The 17,599-nt window shown below is 27.3% G+C and overlaps 1 protein-coding gene and 1 long non-coding RNA gene across 2 annotated transcripts; both read left to right on the top strand.

The window, feature by feature from the left end:
* Window positions 1-466: 466 nt before the first annotated feature.
* On the top strand, window positions 467-11,549 carry LOC109800178 (butanoate--CoA ligase AAE1). The gene is made up of 2 exons (XM_020360917.3): window positions 467-758; window positions 9,990-11,549. The coding sequence occupies exons 1-2, from the start codon at window positions 573-575 to the stop codon at window positions 11,421-11,423; spliced, it is 1,620 nt and encodes a 539-aa protein (XP_020216506.1). The 5' UTR covers window positions 467-572; the 3' UTR covers window positions 11,424-11,549.
* A 2,903-nt stretch (window positions 11,550-14,452) lies between these two features.
* On the top strand, window positions 14,453-15,431 carry LOC145953215 (uncharacterized). The gene is made up of 2 exons (XR_014430774.1): window positions 14,453-14,511; window positions 15,229-15,431. It is a non-coding gene; the product is annotated as an uncharacterized LOC145953215 (long non-coding RNA).
* Window positions 15,432-17,599: the final 2,168 nt, after the last annotated feature.

Genomic DNA, 17,599 nt, shown 5'->3' with positions numbered 1-17,599 from the left:
AGATGGATAAATAGTTTCAAAGAGGTTAGTTATTGATTATGATCTTATATGGAATGATATTTTACCTTAATTTAAATGTTTTCTAGTCAAAAGAAAAATCTTTAGTCCCTTAATAAATGTGTATTGTTTTGAAAGATTAAAAAAAGACAAAAAGAACTAAGATATATATGAGAATAAGGATGAAGCATTCTTTTTGTATTTAATTAATTCTGATGAACATACTGTAACACGCAAGCATTTTTGAAAGTTGATGGTGGTGATGAATTCACAGGCCACAAGGAATATTAATGAGATCAGAAGTGGTGATGCATGCTCCATTCATCACGCTATAGCTTGCGTCTTTATCTAGAACCTTTCGACACGTTAGATACATTTAATTTAAACAAAGGCTAGTTTCTTTTAATTTGTCAACCCAACTATAAAAAATCAATTTATGCAAAATATTTATATCACTCTGCTGACTCGGAATTCACCAAAACCCAATTCATATTCATATATATATGTCTCTACCTATATTATAAGTTATTTAAGCTTATACTATATCTAAGCAATTGATTTTAGATCCATTGACGATGAGTGAAGAAGACCTCGTACCACTGTCACCGATCAGTTTCCTGGAACATGCGGCCAATTCCTATGGTGATGAGATCTCCATCATCTACGATCATAATGTTAGATTTTGTTGGAGACAAACCCATCAAAGATGCCTAAAGCTTGCTTCTGCTTTGGTTAACTTAGGGATTTCTCACAACGATACTGTAAGTTTATTTATTTATTTACCTTCCAATCTACTTGCATATATGTATATGCATGTTTTTGCTTTTGCTATATATGCATTTCTTTTGATTAAAAAACAATAACTGAATACCATCCAAACCCTTCTACTTCATTAGTTTCATCAATGCTTCTTCTAGCTAGAGCTAGCTTTCACATGGTTTATGCGTTACATGTTTATCTCTAGGCAAAACGAATTGCATGTGTGGAATATGAATTTGTCATGAACAAACTCATGATCACTAAATGTTTCACAGTTATTATAAAAATTCGAAAACATGACTGCAAACCTAGCTACCAATATCATAGAGTTTTCATTTCTAATTATTCATATATAGTATTAGGGCTTGGGGATAAAAATTGGCAATATATGATGAAGCTTCATCTGCCAGAAACTTATGTTTTCTGCAATTTGGATTCGGGAGCCAGGGCAGAACTTCAATATCCCCCCACTTATACATATATTTAAACAATGATTTCGATCTTCTCCTTTTCTTTTTCTTTCTAGAATAGTCTCTTATTTGTTGAGGGAGAGCATGTTAATTTTTTAAAATACGAGAGAAGAGTGGACTTTTTTTTTTTTTATACACATATTTTTAATCTTGAGATCGAATTTAAAATTATTTTAATTTTTTAAAACATTTTCACACATTGTAAAACAATCTTTATAGATTAGTTTTTTTATTTATTATTTATAATAAAATTTTACACGATCATAAATTACTAGTATTGGCCTAATATTAAAGGGTTCAAGTAGTATGCATGTTTAAAATTGTAATTAAATTTGAACTCAATTATCGTTATTATTATTCTTACAAATCAATTGTTTCTGCGTAGCTAATTTTTCAATTTTGAAATGTATAAAAAAAAATTATTAGATTGAAAATCATATAAGAAACCTTTAAATGATTTTGAATGGCGAAAATATAATTAAATTTTTTGGCGTAATTTTTTTTATTTATCATTGCCATGGAATGTATTTTGCCATTTTCTTCAAAAAGGAAATGATTCTATAATTGGAATTGCGACAACGTGACTTCGTCCTAATTAAGCGCGTGTTCAGGAAAATTCCAAAATGTTCGTGTCTGTCTTGTTTGGCTGTCCTAATTCCATGACTGAGGCTTCATTGACAATTTTTTTCCATACCCAAGTTTACGCCAATCAACCACATTATCAATGTCGAGAGTCATCGTAAAAAATAAAAATTAAAAAATTAAAAAAGTGAAGTCAATAGTCTTCTTCGATATATAATCTTTGAAATAGTCTATTTCTTGAGGGTACCGTACGTGCCATATATTTCAAAGGTAAAGATATCTTGTTTGAATAAATTAACGCATTATAATGTGAAATTCTTAATATAATTTTGTATAAAACCTTGTTATATTTTGATTTTTAAATAATCATTGAAATTACTTTTGTTCTCCATTGAGTGCATTCCATTTAAAATTGTATATTTTTATGTTCAATATTGAAATAAATCTCTATTTATGAGGCAATTGAAAAAGTAAATTTTAACTTATTTATGATGTATGATAAGACTTCATTGTTAATATACATAGCTGTTTTTTTATTGTTCCGATATGAAAAACTAATGCTAACTAAGTTGAGTGCTGGTAGATAGTTATATAAATTAAAATTTTCGGAGTAAGTGATGCAATTACGCTAATAAAAATAAGGTTAATTTTTTTTCTTCAATTAAACAGATAGACTAATATATAACTTTTTTTTCTTCTATACTAATATTTAACTTTAAACGAAAGAATATTTGATGATCTTTCAAGTTGAGAAGTTTCGCATTTTAAAAAGGAAAAGGTGTCATCTTAGCTTACATTCTTGGTTTCTCATTTCCATGCAACTTGTATTTACTCAGTTGCAAATCCTGATCAGAACCCACCTTCCCTTTTTGGCTTGCACTACAAGAAATATTATATATAATGATATACAAAAAATTATCACTATACATATAATATATATTTATTTAACATATAGTTACATATAATTTTAATGTTGATTTTAAATAAGATTTAATAACATGTTTTGTATGTCACTATAGTTTATACTCATACTTTTTAATAATATACCATAATATATTATATATATTATGTGGATAAAAATAGTTTTTATTGACACATATTATCACTATAAGGTGTGTGTCACTATAGGATGTGTGTTACTATATGACAATTTTTTTAAAGTGTTTGATCAGTCAAATCCACAAAATTAACACTCATTTATGTTACTATTATTTATTAATACTCTATTCCACAAAGTCTCATTTATTTTATTTTTTAATTTCTATAATTTAAAATAAACTTTTTGTTTCTTTTATCTATATTTATCTATTTCAATTTTTTAATCTTTATAGTTTTAGATAGATTTTTTTAATTTTTATACTTGCAATTTTTTAGTACTTGTTGTTAATTTTCCATGACATTATATCCTTTTGTATTTTCATCTGCGACATTTATTATAAAGATATTTTTTTTTACATTCACAAAATTGAATACATCCATCACGTCAACATAAAATAGACTAAAAAGATTTATTTTAAATTATAGAAATTAAAAAAAATTATATTAAATTATAAAAAATTAAAATGATTAAAAAAGATAAGTATATAAATTAAAAATATTTTATTTTAAATTATAAAAATTAAAAGATAAAGTAAGTAAATTTATAATAAATAAAAAAAATATTTTAACCTAAAAATGAAATATATAAAATTAAAAAAAAACTAACATTGATTGCACTAAAAAAGTATTATAAAATGTTAAGAATTGGGTAAAATTTTAAACATATCAAATATGTAGCAAATTTGTTGGCCCCAAGTAGCAAAATGTTTACTATCTCATTTTAAACATATTCTAAAATATGAATATTTTATGTTTTGATGAATTAAAAATTATTTGATTATATATATATATATATGGGGAATGCTAATATACTTTCACCTATTTTTTAGTGAGAGTATGTTAGCAACCTACACTAAAATTTTAAGACAAAAAAATCACTAATTTCTTTTGATTTGGTTAATTTGTATAAAAGATATTATAGTAATTTAATTTTATTTTAAATGAAAATAAAATATTTCCTCTCTCTTATTAACTTCATTCTCTAAGTCATTTCTCTCTCTTATTAAATTTCTTCTCCAACTCATTTATCTTTCCTATTAAATTTTTTCTCTAACATATTTATCTCTCTCCTATTAAATTTTTTCTTTAACTCATTTCTCTTTCATCTCTCATGATGTCTCCCCCCTCTCTCTCTGAACAAATAAAAATTAATTAATAGAAAAAATAAATAAATTGGAGAATGAAATTAATAAGAGAGAGAAAATATTTTATTTTATTTAAAATTAAATTAAATTACTATAATATCTTTTGTACGAATTAATCAAATTAAAAGAAATGAGTGATTTTTTTGTCCTAAAATTTTGGTATAGATTGCTAACATACTCCCACTAAAAAATAGGTGGGAATATATTAGCATTCCCCTATATATATATATATATATATATATATATATATGTGTGTGTGTGTGTGTGTGTATGTATATATATATGTATGTATGTATGTATATGTATATGTATAATGAAACCACTCACTTTAAGAGTAAGTTGATAATTTTACTCCTCTCAAATTTTAGCAATCTAATTATTAAATTAAAAGTTTTTAATGTATAAATTAAGTTTGCAAATGTTTAAAAAAAAATTAATTGATCATTTTCATGTCTTACTCGTTTGTTATATTGACAATTAAATTAGGACATCAATTATTACATATGATTCTTCAAATGTTATTTAAATTAGAAAAGTTTAGTACTATCATTGGGTATAACATAACTTGGATACAAACTTACCACGATATTGACATATATTAACCAAGTCTCCTATGCATTTCAACTTAGTTAACTATCCTTACGATACTACATACCTTTTCCGTAATCAATTAAGAATTTTAGTACTCAACTTTATACTTTACTTTAACATTGACTAAAAATTTACAAAAAAAAAAACTCACCAATCTACTCAAAAAAAATTATATTTACTTAAGGAAAATTTTTTAACAACTAATCTCATAAAGTGTTACACTAATATCCTCATCAGCGATCCAATTTTTTCTTCTATCCCATTTCCATTTTCTTTTATCACCACTTTTATTTTATTTTTTTATCCATAATCTATTATATCTAATCACTTTTTTACATTTTTCATTTTCGTATATCTTTCTCTTAATTCTACCCCCAATCCACCAATCATTGGGATGAACCAATATAATTAGCCGTGTACACTTTAAATCTGTGCACATATCGTCATATTTTATTAGTTTGGCTTGTATAATAAAATTTTAGTGAACCTTATAAAGCATGTATTACATTTGACTTTAAAGAAATAGTAAATAAAATACGAAACAATTTCGGTGGAAATATTGATATAGTACTGATTAATAAAAAAAAATATAGAAAATCAATTAAGATGGTTTGAACACATACGAAAAAAGTCAATAAAAATATTAATAACAAGAATAAATTATAAGATTTTTTACTATGTAAAGAGGGAGAGTAACGAAGACGTTAAGAGAAGTAGTTAAGGGAAAATCTTATGAATTGTTAAAAAAAAAAAAGCTTATAATAAATATTTAAGAATTTATTCTTTTGTTGAATTGAATAATACCATATTGTCATTCGTGTAACAGATCTAACCTAAAATGATACAATTTAAGAATTACATAAGTTTGTCCGGTATGATTAAATTTTAGTAAGTTTTATGTATAAAATAAAAAACAAGTATATTCATTAAATTCTAAACAGGTACACTTTACCTCCTACATACAATTATATTACATAAGTTTATTCTAATTAATATTTTTCATTGAACTTTATAAAACATTTGGTGTTTACATCGAAAAAATATAACCGAACAACATATGTCACCCACAATCAAAGGAAATTTGTATTGAACCACTAAGATTAACTTAAAAATTAGAAGTTGAATAAAGTCTTAGATTTAAATCTTGTTCTTATTATTATAATTTATTTTAATAAAAAAAATCATATTATGGTTTATTTGTTTTATATTTAAAAATTTTCAAAATTTAAAGGATAATATTTTATAATTAAAAATATTTAATTATACAATAAAAATAAAGATAATTTTATACAATCTCTCAAGCAAATAAATAATATAGTAATATTTTTTTACACCCTAATAATATCAGTACTTTATCAATGAGACTTGCTATTTAAGTAAAGTTGCACGATAATCAAATAGTTATTTGTTAAATTATAATGACAATCACAGCTATAACGATCCAGCTGGTCACTACACACCGCACAGCATACTAGAAACACCACACAGAAAGGAACAAGTATATACATATAGGGTCTAGAATATATATATATACAAGGTTCAAGTCTGGATAGAGTTAAAGTGTACAAAATACATCAAATGCTACTACACCAAGCAGCTAAAACAACAAAACATCCTAATATATCAGCTTCGTCTGCCAGCTGCAGACTCACCACCAGCCACCAACCTATCCCTGCTCTGCTCCCATACATAGTATGATCATCGCAGTCCAAACACCATGGAAACAACAAAGGGTAAGCTAGTGAAAATAAATCAACATACATATATAACAGTATGAATGTAAACAACTACAACTATCAGCACATCAACCAGCGTATACTACACCACAACATTCGACAATATCAACACCGCAAGGCAGCAATATCATCACTGCATAGCAGCAATAACAGCACCACTCTAGTGGCTATAACAGCACCGCATAACGGCAATAACAACACCACAATAGTGGCTATAACAGCACCGACATAGCGACTATAACAGCACCACAATAGTGGCTATAACAGCATACAGCATAACACAACACAACAATATCAGCATACAACATTAACAGCTTACATCACAGCTAATAATATTCACCACAGCTTAAACAGCTCACAGCATAACACAGCACAGCAAATCAGCTTACAGCACAGCTAAGTAGTATTCAGCACAGCTTACTACTCACATCTCAACTTAATAGTCTATAGTACAACAATATTATAATTCAATATTAAAATCATCAATAATAACTCAGCTCAGCACGGTAATCTACATCTATTACAACTTAACATCATTATTTAGCGTTATCACCTAGTCAGCACAGCATATTCATCAATTACAGCTTAGTTCGGCATAAAACAGCATCCATCAGCAATTTCAACAAAATTTAACATCTATTAGCATATAAGTCATCATCATCATACGCGCCCGGCGCACTCATGGTCGCGCCTGGCGTGGCACAACCAGAGAGCACCAGGGGCCATCGCGCCCGGTGCAAGAGTGCTCGCGCCTAGTGTGACCCAGCCAGAGAGCCCAAGGCTCTCCCGCGCCTGACGCAATATCAATTGCGCCCAGCGCAAGCCCAGGCAAAGACTCTAAGGAGTCTCACGCGCCCGGCATGGCCCAACCTGCGCCCAGCGCAGGGAAGGTAGAGACCTCCCATAAGGTCTCGCGCCTAGCGCAAATTGAATTACGCCCGGCGCCCCCATGGCAGAGACTACCAAGGAGCCTCCGCGCCCAGCGAGACCGAAATCGCGCCCAGCGCAGCACCAGAAAACCCAAAAATATGCCACAACTGGTATCGCGTCCGGCACGAAGAACTGTGCCCAATGCGAAGCTCAGCAGCAACTCACCAAGTTCGAAAATCTTGTCCAAATCCTGCAAAAATTTCCATTTCCAGCACATGCAATCCATCCAAAAGTTCTCATTTTCATCAAAGAGTTCAAAAATGCCAGCTTTTTCAACATGCAACCATAATCAAAGAAAAACTCAAATTTCACCCAAAATCCCAAAACTCCATTTTTAACCAACAACCTTCAAATCCGCAAAGAGTCCATCAACAAGTGAGTCTCAAGCTCACTCTCAAACAATCAGCAAGATAATCTAGCTTCCCTTACCTCGGTACGAAGAATCCGAGCTTCGGGACAACGAAAAGAGAAGAATTGGAGAAGAAGACGAGATGACTCCGGTTCAGCTAGCTCCGCCTACTCTATGATCAACACCTTCACCACAAGTTCACCACAATGAATGATTTGAGAAAATCAGAAGAGAACCAAGCAAGTAATAGTGAAAGAGTGAGAGTTGAGAGTGAGAGGAAAGTGAAAGGAGGAGTGAGTAGGGTTCAGCGGGAGAGAAAAAAAGAATAAGGTCTCACAACAGCTAATCAATAAAATATTCACGAGGAAAAGTTTTGTTTTCAATAAAAAAAATCAACATAGATTCATCATATTTTGTGTTTATTATACTTATAAAAAAAACATTGTGTTTATATATATTTTTTATGTTTAAATATTATTTAATTTATTAAATTTAAAATAAATTTATTTTTAATATCTCAAAAAAATTATTTTAATTCTTATATCCAAATCTCGTTAAAAAATTTATTAAATATTGACGAACAAAATTTACCTACTAATAATAACATCGTCAATTATATTATATAATTATATCAATTTTTCATTGTTTAATATATATATATATATATATATATATATATATATATATATTATTGACTTAATAGACTAAAATAACATTTTAAAGAAATTATAAGATTAAAAAACTAATTTTAAATTTAAAAAATCAAAAATAAATTTACTTTAAATTTGTCAAACTAAAAATATATATTTAAATCTTTTTATTTCTTAGTTTTATGACTTTATATCAAGTATTTTATTTATAATATCAACATCAATAAATCATTAGTTGAAGTAAAATTAAAATAAAATTTATAAATTTGAGTTTTATAAATAAAAAAATATATAATGAAAACAAGAAATTTCGTTAAAGATGATTAACAAGAACTAATAAATATTTCTAGACATAATATATATCGAGAGAAAAGAGTATATAACTCTTTGTCAACGTTTACTAACATTCGACGTCTATCCATTAACTTGTTAACTATGAAAAGCACTGAGTAAAAAAAAATAATTAAAATGGTAGACTTACGTTAGTAAGTTGGCTTGTCCATATGCGTACTTAAATTTTTTGTCCTTTCCGTGTCTTACAGGTAAGATTGCATGAAAATTTCGCCTGATCGCATAAACCTGTTCACGATAATGATAATCCAACATGTCCAATATGCAATTATCAAAAAGGCTAAGGTTTAATGCATGTGTCTAACTTTGTGCAACTAAAATGCTCTAACTCTTGTACAAATATCGTATAAGCAACATTTTTTTTATATAAAAGTTTAATGATAATGTATTGTCTATGATTATGTAACATGTTTTACACCGTAACTAATAAAAAATTATCATATAAATAATTCTTTAATGTTTTATACTGTTAATTAATAAATTAATTAACATATAAAAAGTCATAAACTTAACATACAAGATAATTTGTAATTAGATGATAATTATTTTACATTATTATATTTTATTTGGTTTTATTATAATACTCATTCTCTCTCTCTCTCTTTACTTATTAGAGCAAAACTGTCCTTAATTATTCTTGTATACCAAGTGAATAAGTGTGATGACATCATTAGCATGTTACCATCTTTTAATTACTATGATTAATGCCGATATTTGTATTGTCTTTAATCCCTCTATATTATAATTTATAACTAGTAGTTCATCCTTAATTATCGGCACTATCTTATGTTCCCCCTCCCACTTTAAATAATAATATTAATTATTATTATTATTATTATTATTATTATTACACATGTATATAGAACATATATTATGAAAGTTATATTTCTACGAAATGAAAATAATTAATCTTAATTTTATATTAAATTAAAATATTTATTTAAAATATAAAAAAAAAAACAAAATATCTATCATAATATTAATAATTATGACAACATTAGTGTGATAGTAATAATAGTGATAATAACTCCAATTATAACAAATGCATTTATAATAACGAATTATTTTGTAATTCATTTTGTCTAATGAATTGATTTTCTTTTTTTTGAAGTCTGGAGTACATGAAATAATTTATCCTTGAATTTAGAGAATTGTGACTTGATTTTTCAAATATTTGTAGTTTAGCATTACCACACAAACTTATTGGTTTGTTAAGTAAATCCAAGCATCCAACATGAAATTACTCATTTATACCAAAAAAAATAAAAAAAAATTGTTACGGTCATGAGACTTCGATTTTGTTTCTTTGACTGTTTGACATACATAAACAGGTTGCAGCTTTGGCTCCAAATATTCCAGCACTGTACGAGCTTCATTTTGGTGTTCCAATGGCAGGAGCTGTTTTTTCTGCGCTCAATACTCAATTGGATACAACATCATTGGCACTAATATTGGAACAATTAGAGCCATGCAAAATCATGTTTGTGGACTACCACTTAATTGATTCTGCCCTCAAAGCGTCTGAAATAATGTCCCACAGAAAATGCAAGCCACCCCTCATTGTCCTAATACCAGAATATGACCAAGAATCATCTTTCTTAGTGAAGGATATCCCAAAAGGTATCTTAAACTACGACGAAGTTCTTGCAATGGGACAAAAAGATTTTGAGGCTTTAAAACCAAGCAATGAATGCAATCCCATATCAGTGAACTACACATCAGGCTCCACAGGGAGTCTTCCTAAAGGAGTTGTGTATAGTCATAGAGGTGCCTATCTCAATTCACTAGGAAACATTTCTCGTTTTGAGATGAAACAAATGCCAGTGTTCCTATGGACAGTTGACATGTTTCGTTGCAATGGATGGTGCTTCACTTGGGCAATTTCTGCTCTTGGTGGCACCAATATTTGCCTAAGGAGTGTCTCAGCAAAAGGGATATATGATGCAATTCACCTTCATAGGGTGACTCATTTTTGTGGTTCACCTACCCTTTTGGACATGATTGCTGATGCACCGCCTAGTGATCATAGGCCTCTGCCACATAGGGTGAGTGTCACAGTTGCTGGTGTGCTACCACCGTTTCATGTTCTTAACAAGGTGTCACAACTTGGATTTGATGTGAACATTGGATATGGCATGACAGAGACTTTAGGTCCGTTCATTGTAAGACCATGGAAAGCCAATTCAGATGGTGAATGTACAAAGTTGAATTTTGTTGTCTCAGATGTTGTTGATGTGAAGGATCCAGAGAGTAATGAAAGTACTCCTCATGATGGGAAAACCATCGGTGAAATTATGTTCAAAGGGGATGCTTTGATGCTGGGTTACCTTAAGAATTCACATGCAACTGAAAAGGCTTTTAGAGGTGGTTGGTATAGGACTGGTGACCTTGGTGTTAGACAAACCAATGGTTCTATAACAGTGAAGGACAGAGCAAAGGATATTATCTATTCTAAGGGAGAGGCTGTGAGCTCACTAGAGGTGGAAGCAGTGTTATTGAATCATCCAAAGGTTTTGAAAGTTGCTGTTGTGGGGAAGTGTGATCAGTGCTTGGTGGAATCACCATGTGCTATTGTGAAATTGAGGGATGGATGTAGTGCTAGTGTTGAAGATATCACCAAGTTCTGTGAAGATCATTTGGCTACTCACATGGTTCCTAGGAGTGTGGTATTTGGAGATTTGCCTGTTAATTCAACTGGGAAGGTTCAGAAATTTCGTATCAGGGAGAAGATAAAAAACAATGAGTGGTGTGACTCAATGAATTAGGGTGTGCTTTGTAGGATTATGAATAGAGGCAAATGAAAATTGACTAATGTAATAATCTTGAACTCATTTGTTGCTTTGAACTACGTTGCAAATTTTCTTTCTAATAAATCTTTAGGAGTTCAAAAATTGCCTGATTCTAATGTAACGAAAGAGACACAACATTTTATCCGGATCATATACTCTTAACTTTGAAGTGTTTTGATTTTAGTGTAATTGTTTTTAATTTAAAACACCATAATTGATTGTCTGTTAGACCTTACAAACAAAATAACTTCGAATAGTTGTTTTATATTTAAGAAAAATAAATGCTAACAGTTTTTTTAGCATATTATTTGTTACATAAAATTTGGGTATATTTTATTGAAAAGTATGCAAGTCATTTTTTTTTACTAACTTGTGGAATAGTTAAAGTGAATATCCTGGTTAAAAGGGAATTTTCATTTCCAATAAAAACAATTTAGGACATATTTTGCAATATTTGTTATTTTATTTATTGTTGGAGATCTTAGTTATCAAAATAATGTGAACCACTAGGACCAGCCTAGTGATAAAAAATTGGAATAATATGTATAAGATTTTAAATTCAAACATTGTTATTTTAATTTTTCCAACTCAAAAAATTATGATAAAAATAATATATAAGTGAAAGAAATTAGCACCACATAAGTTAATTTTTAGGGTTGAAATAGATTATTATAAGGTGATATCAAAACCTATATAATTGTAATAATTTACAATCAAAATAGTTATATAGATGAAAGGTGTAACTTGCATCATATATGGAAGCTATTGGAGTATTATAACATTCTTTTAACACATCTTTTTATTGGTTAAAAATTTATTAAAAATTACAAAATTATTTATTAAATAAGATTTGAATTCACAAAATAGTTTTTCAATAAATTTCAACCGATAAAAAAAAGTATGATTTAAAAGAATGCGTTGGAGGAGAAAATATTAATTTAGTTCGAAGACTATCATAGTCCAACTAATTTTATATAACACTTAATTAAATATTCTTAATTAATTTTATAAATTAAAATATCTTAAGAAAGTCAATTAGGAGTCTAACTTAACATTATAAAATCATCTTGTAAATATTTTTTACTTATATACTATATTCTGACCATACCATTAGTCGATATGAAATTTTCAAGCCCCTCACGTTAATGATTAGATATCTCGAGTATGAAGTTTGCAAGATTGAAAATTTGTAAATAGTCTAATAACGATAATGAGTAACTTGATAAGCCCAACACAATCATTAAAATAGGTTCTAATATCATTTTAGAATGTAGGTTTATATCTAACTCAATCTTACAAAGTTAATCTGTAATTTAAAATAGATTATTCTCCACTTTTATATATTATTATGATCTTATCATTAGTCTATGTGAAATCTCTGACATAATTCTTCATGTCGAGAATTAAACTCCTTAACCATAAAATTTGCATAACTAAATGTATATGGTCCGATAACAAATAACACAACAAGTCTAATAATAATTAATAATCACTAAAATAACATATAAATACTTGATATAATTTAAAACTACCTAATAATTTCTCATTAGGCATGAAAACGGTTGGGATGGTTTCGGTAGGATTGGGATGCCACTTATATTGCTCTGCTGTTAGGGAGATCTCCTAGGCGAATGCGTGATGACGCATTAGATGATTGATATATATTGATATCTGGCATGAGTTGCATTTATTGCATGATTGTATTATGATGATATGTATAATGTTTGACTTCATGATTGATAAGTTGATGATTGAATGAGATGGAAGTCCCTTGGGACATGATTGGATGAATGTGTAGTATAGATTACTATTCTATACTTGTATGATTATTTATTGAACTCTATCTTACCCTTCTGTTTCCATGTGGATGAACTGCGATGATTATACTGTGTATGGGAGCAAGTCAGGGTTAGGTTGGAGCTGGTTGTTGTGATCGCGCGAGACTTGAAGTTTTGTCCTTGGATAACTGTTTTGTCTATACTTGACCGACACTAGGGTAATATTATTTTGGATAACTATATATACATAGTACTATATTTCATATATATATAAATATTTGATTTCTTTTATTACTTTCTTTATATGTATATTTTGTTATCTAACTTAATATATTTTGTCTTAGATAATTAGTATTGTAACACGATTCTTCTAAATATAAGGACGATGGCACGTCATTACACTTTTAATAAAATATTCTCTCTCATCCATATTTTATTTCATAAATAAGACTTGAATATAAAATTTTATTTATAAAAGCTGAATCAGATACTGTAATATTCCAAATTTGAGATACAATATTCTTAATTTATATATATATATATATATCCAATGATATTATAGAATTTTATAATATTATAATTACATATATATTAAATAAATAATTAAATTAATTAGTATAAATAAATAATGTTTTATTTTATGTTCAGTAAGATTAATAAATAAATATATATATATAAATAAATATATATATATATATATATATATATATATATATATGTGTGTGTGTGTGTGTGTGTGTGTGCGTGTATTTATTAATTATATTATAAATATTGTCCATGAGAAATAACTTATTATAAATTTACATAATATTATAGACATATAAAATGAAATGGCTCAGTGGTTTTTCTCCTTGGACTTAGGGACCCCCAAATGTTGGGGACTAGGTTCGAATCTTATGTGGGCTTACATTTTTTTCTAAAATCAAAACTAGGAATAGATAAATATAAGCATAATGCAAGCCCAACCAGCGGAGAAGGATCCAGAGGCCACGTCAAGAAGTTGGATAAGTCTCATATGTGCCATGTAAACCAGCCACGTCAGCACATGTATCAATCACCAAAATTCTTGCGTGGCTCAGTAAACAATCAGTTCATAAATGATCCCAGTACAAAATTTACGCAATTGCTTACGTTTCCGAATTTCAAATTGCCTTACAAAATTTACGCAATTGCTTACGTTTCCGAATTTCAAATTGCCTATAAATAGTACGCAGCATACGTTTTACCTTTTTTAGAGAAACAAGAACGGTGAGAAAAGAGAGAAAGAGATAAATCTACATTTTAAGGTAAGGGGGAGGAGAACCTTATCTCTTTAAAATTTTATCTACTACTATTTTTATTTATTTATGTTATTTTTTTATGTATATTTATTTAGTGGGGTGTCCCTAACTTCATTTATTTGCTTAACCTTTGATTATTTTTGTCTATAATAATTATTAAAGTGTTCATATTTTATATTGTTTCATTATTTTATAATGATGGTCATTTTTATTTATATCATTGGTATTCTTAATATATTCTTTTTACATAGATATATTTATTGTAAATATATTTATAATCAACTATGTTATAGTTGTGATATCTTGGACTCGTTTTGTTATTATTTCTTCACGTATTTATGAAGATAAATATTGTTCTATGGCCATAGAAGATAAAGTTTGAATTATTTGTAGCTGGAGGTTTGACCTTGGGGATTTAAATGAGTAAAGAATGAAGGTGAAATATCCTATTGTTGGTTAAGGTGAAATATTCTTTTATTGGTTGATATTTTGATGATGCTCATTTATCCTTACTAGTCACTACAAGTATAATTCAAATTTTATTGTATCATGAAAATCTAATATATGAGTTGTATATATATTTATATTTATATATACATATATATATGTTTAATATTGATTACAAATAATTCTGTTTATTCTTTTGAATTATTGTATTTATTGGATATTGTTCTTACTCCTCTCTTTTCTTTGTTTTTATAAATTAAATATATTACAAAATAGATGGATCTACTTTGGATTCCAGATCATTTTGCAGTTGATATAGCTATGGTATTCCTTGGAAGGAATTGGAATGTGGAGGCTATTTGATGAATCTATTACAATTTTTGTAAATTTATTTTCACTATCAATGTAAATATTGTAATAAAAGTGAAAGAAAAATATATTGTGTAAAATAATACATTATGGTAAATATTTTAGAACGATATATCATGTATTAAATTCACAAAATATGATTGTTCTTTACCTTTATCTTTATTATGAAAAAAAAATATTGTTAACGATATAATTGTGAAAATATATATAATTATTATTATATAAATGGGGCGTTAGAATCAGGCGTTACAGATACATTTGAATCAATATTTCTTTATATGAATGTAATATTTTAGAGATTGTAGTTTACATTATAAGCTTAAATATATGTTATGTCACTATTAAATAGTTAGTGATTTAATATCATTTTGAAAAAAGTTAAATTTGATGATAAAATTTATATATGTTATAATCCTTGTAAGTATTAGATAAGTTCACTTTTTACTTTGTAAATTTAATTTTTTTTGTGAAGCAATCCAAAAAGATTACTCCCTTTAGTTTGAAGATATTTTTTTGTCTAGTTACTCGGTCAAAACATTTTTTTGTAAATAAATGACAGAAAATTCACCTACTATCGAATATGTCACTATAAATTCATATAAAACATCATACTAAATTTAATTAATGTTATCTAACTAATTCAATTTGACTTTATTAGTAATTCTATAAGTGGTCTTAAGAGATTAAATCAAACTTTTTTGAAATTATAAAATTAAAAAATTTAATTTTAAATTGAAGAGATAAAAATAAATTTATCTTAAATTTGAGAGATTAAAAATATTTAAAAGTAATTATCATTTATTTATAAAATTTAAATATTATTATCAAGTACATAAATTAATTAAATTTAATGTGAGATTATTTTAATTTATCAATTATTTTGATTTTGAATATTGGATATAATTATATTAAATAGAAGAAGGATAATTTTGTAAGTATAATAATCTTATTTAACTCAAATAAAATTATCTGATTCAAATTTATAATTTTGCATATATTATCTCAACCTCTTATTATTAGGTCAATTTTAAACACAAAAGTATTTGGTTTAAAAAATATAAATAAAATAAAAATAAATTAATAAAATATAAGAAAAAAAATATAATGAAAATAATCTGTAGGTGCCACAGTTTTTGTTTCTCTCTTATATAATTAAGCACACTCATATTTTGAATTTCACATTTGTCTTTTTCTTTTTGTTTCCAATTATTTCCTTCACCAGACAAAGTTAAGTCTCGCATGCCCCCAATAAATAAGGTAATAAATTTTACGTACACTGTCAGTGTTGATTTGAAGGCTTATTAATTCGGTGAATTAGGTAAATATTTTGGGACCTTGAGGGTAAAAGATTAAGAAATAGGGAATAAAATTTAAATTGTGTTTAGTTAACCTGAAATGGTTGAAAATTTGAAAAGAGAGAAAAGATTAAAATTTAAGAATGTTTCATTCAAATGAAATGATCAGGAAAGAAATAAAAAAAGAAATAAGAAATTATATATGTGTGTGTGATTTTTTTTTCTTCTATTTTTTCAAATCAACATTTACATTTCTATTTTACTTATTTACCTTATTCTATTTCTTTATATTTTTTAATTTAATTTTATCCTATTTTTCATTCATGTTAAACATAACATTAGGAGAATGAAAGAAATGGATAATGTCTCGGAATAAAAATGACAAAAATGAAAAAGCTCATACCCACAAATAAAACTTGTATGAATCGAAAATAAATAATTGAATAAGTAATTATTTATTAATAAAAAGTAAAAACGATAATAAAATACTCGTTCTTGCAAATGGTCGCATTTTAAAATTACTAAAAAATATTTTTAATTATATATAAAGTAAAGTAATATAATTTGTTTTATTAATATACATTTCATAATTATTTATTCCTAATACAGGTATACATTATAAAATTATTTTTAGTATCAATATATATCTTAAAATTTTAATTTTGATTCTATATCTTATTTTTATTTAAAATTTGATATTTTAATAAATATTCAAAAATACTTATAAATATCCATAAATCCTTATTAAACTTAAATATATTTTTAATATTTTAATTTTGAAGTAAATTTATTTTTTAACTCTAACGATAATGGAGTTTGATGTGTAATTGGTTTCTATCTAACCTCATCCTATGGCCTTCCTAGTGGGGACAGAAAATAATCAAAATATGATCGATGGGTAAGAAATTTTAGTATATGCATTGCAATTTGCATGGGATGCAACTGCTTCTACATAACACAACACAGTATAGGTTGAAAGGCTA

This window comes from Cajanus cajan, chromosome 11, assembly GCF_000230855.2.
Source record: "Cajanus cajan strain Asha chromosome 11, NIPB_CcT2T_4, whole genome shotgun sequence".
Classification (NCBI taxonomy): Eukaryota; Viridiplantae; Streptophyta; class Magnoliopsida; order Fabales; family Fabaceae; genus Cajanus; species Cajanus cajan.
The sequence above is the reverse complement of the archived record's forward strand: the minus strand, read 5'-3'. Positions and strand labels throughout refer to the sequence as shown.

Coding starts and splice junctions, on each gene's coding strand:
- LOC109800178 (XM_020360917.3), top strand. CDS start 573: ATGAGTGAAGAAGACCTCGTACCACTGTCACCGATCAGTTTCCTGGAA. Junction 759..9,989: donor GGATTTCTCACAACGATACT/GTAAGTTTATTT, acceptor ATACATAAACAG/GTTGCAGCTTTGGCTCCAAA.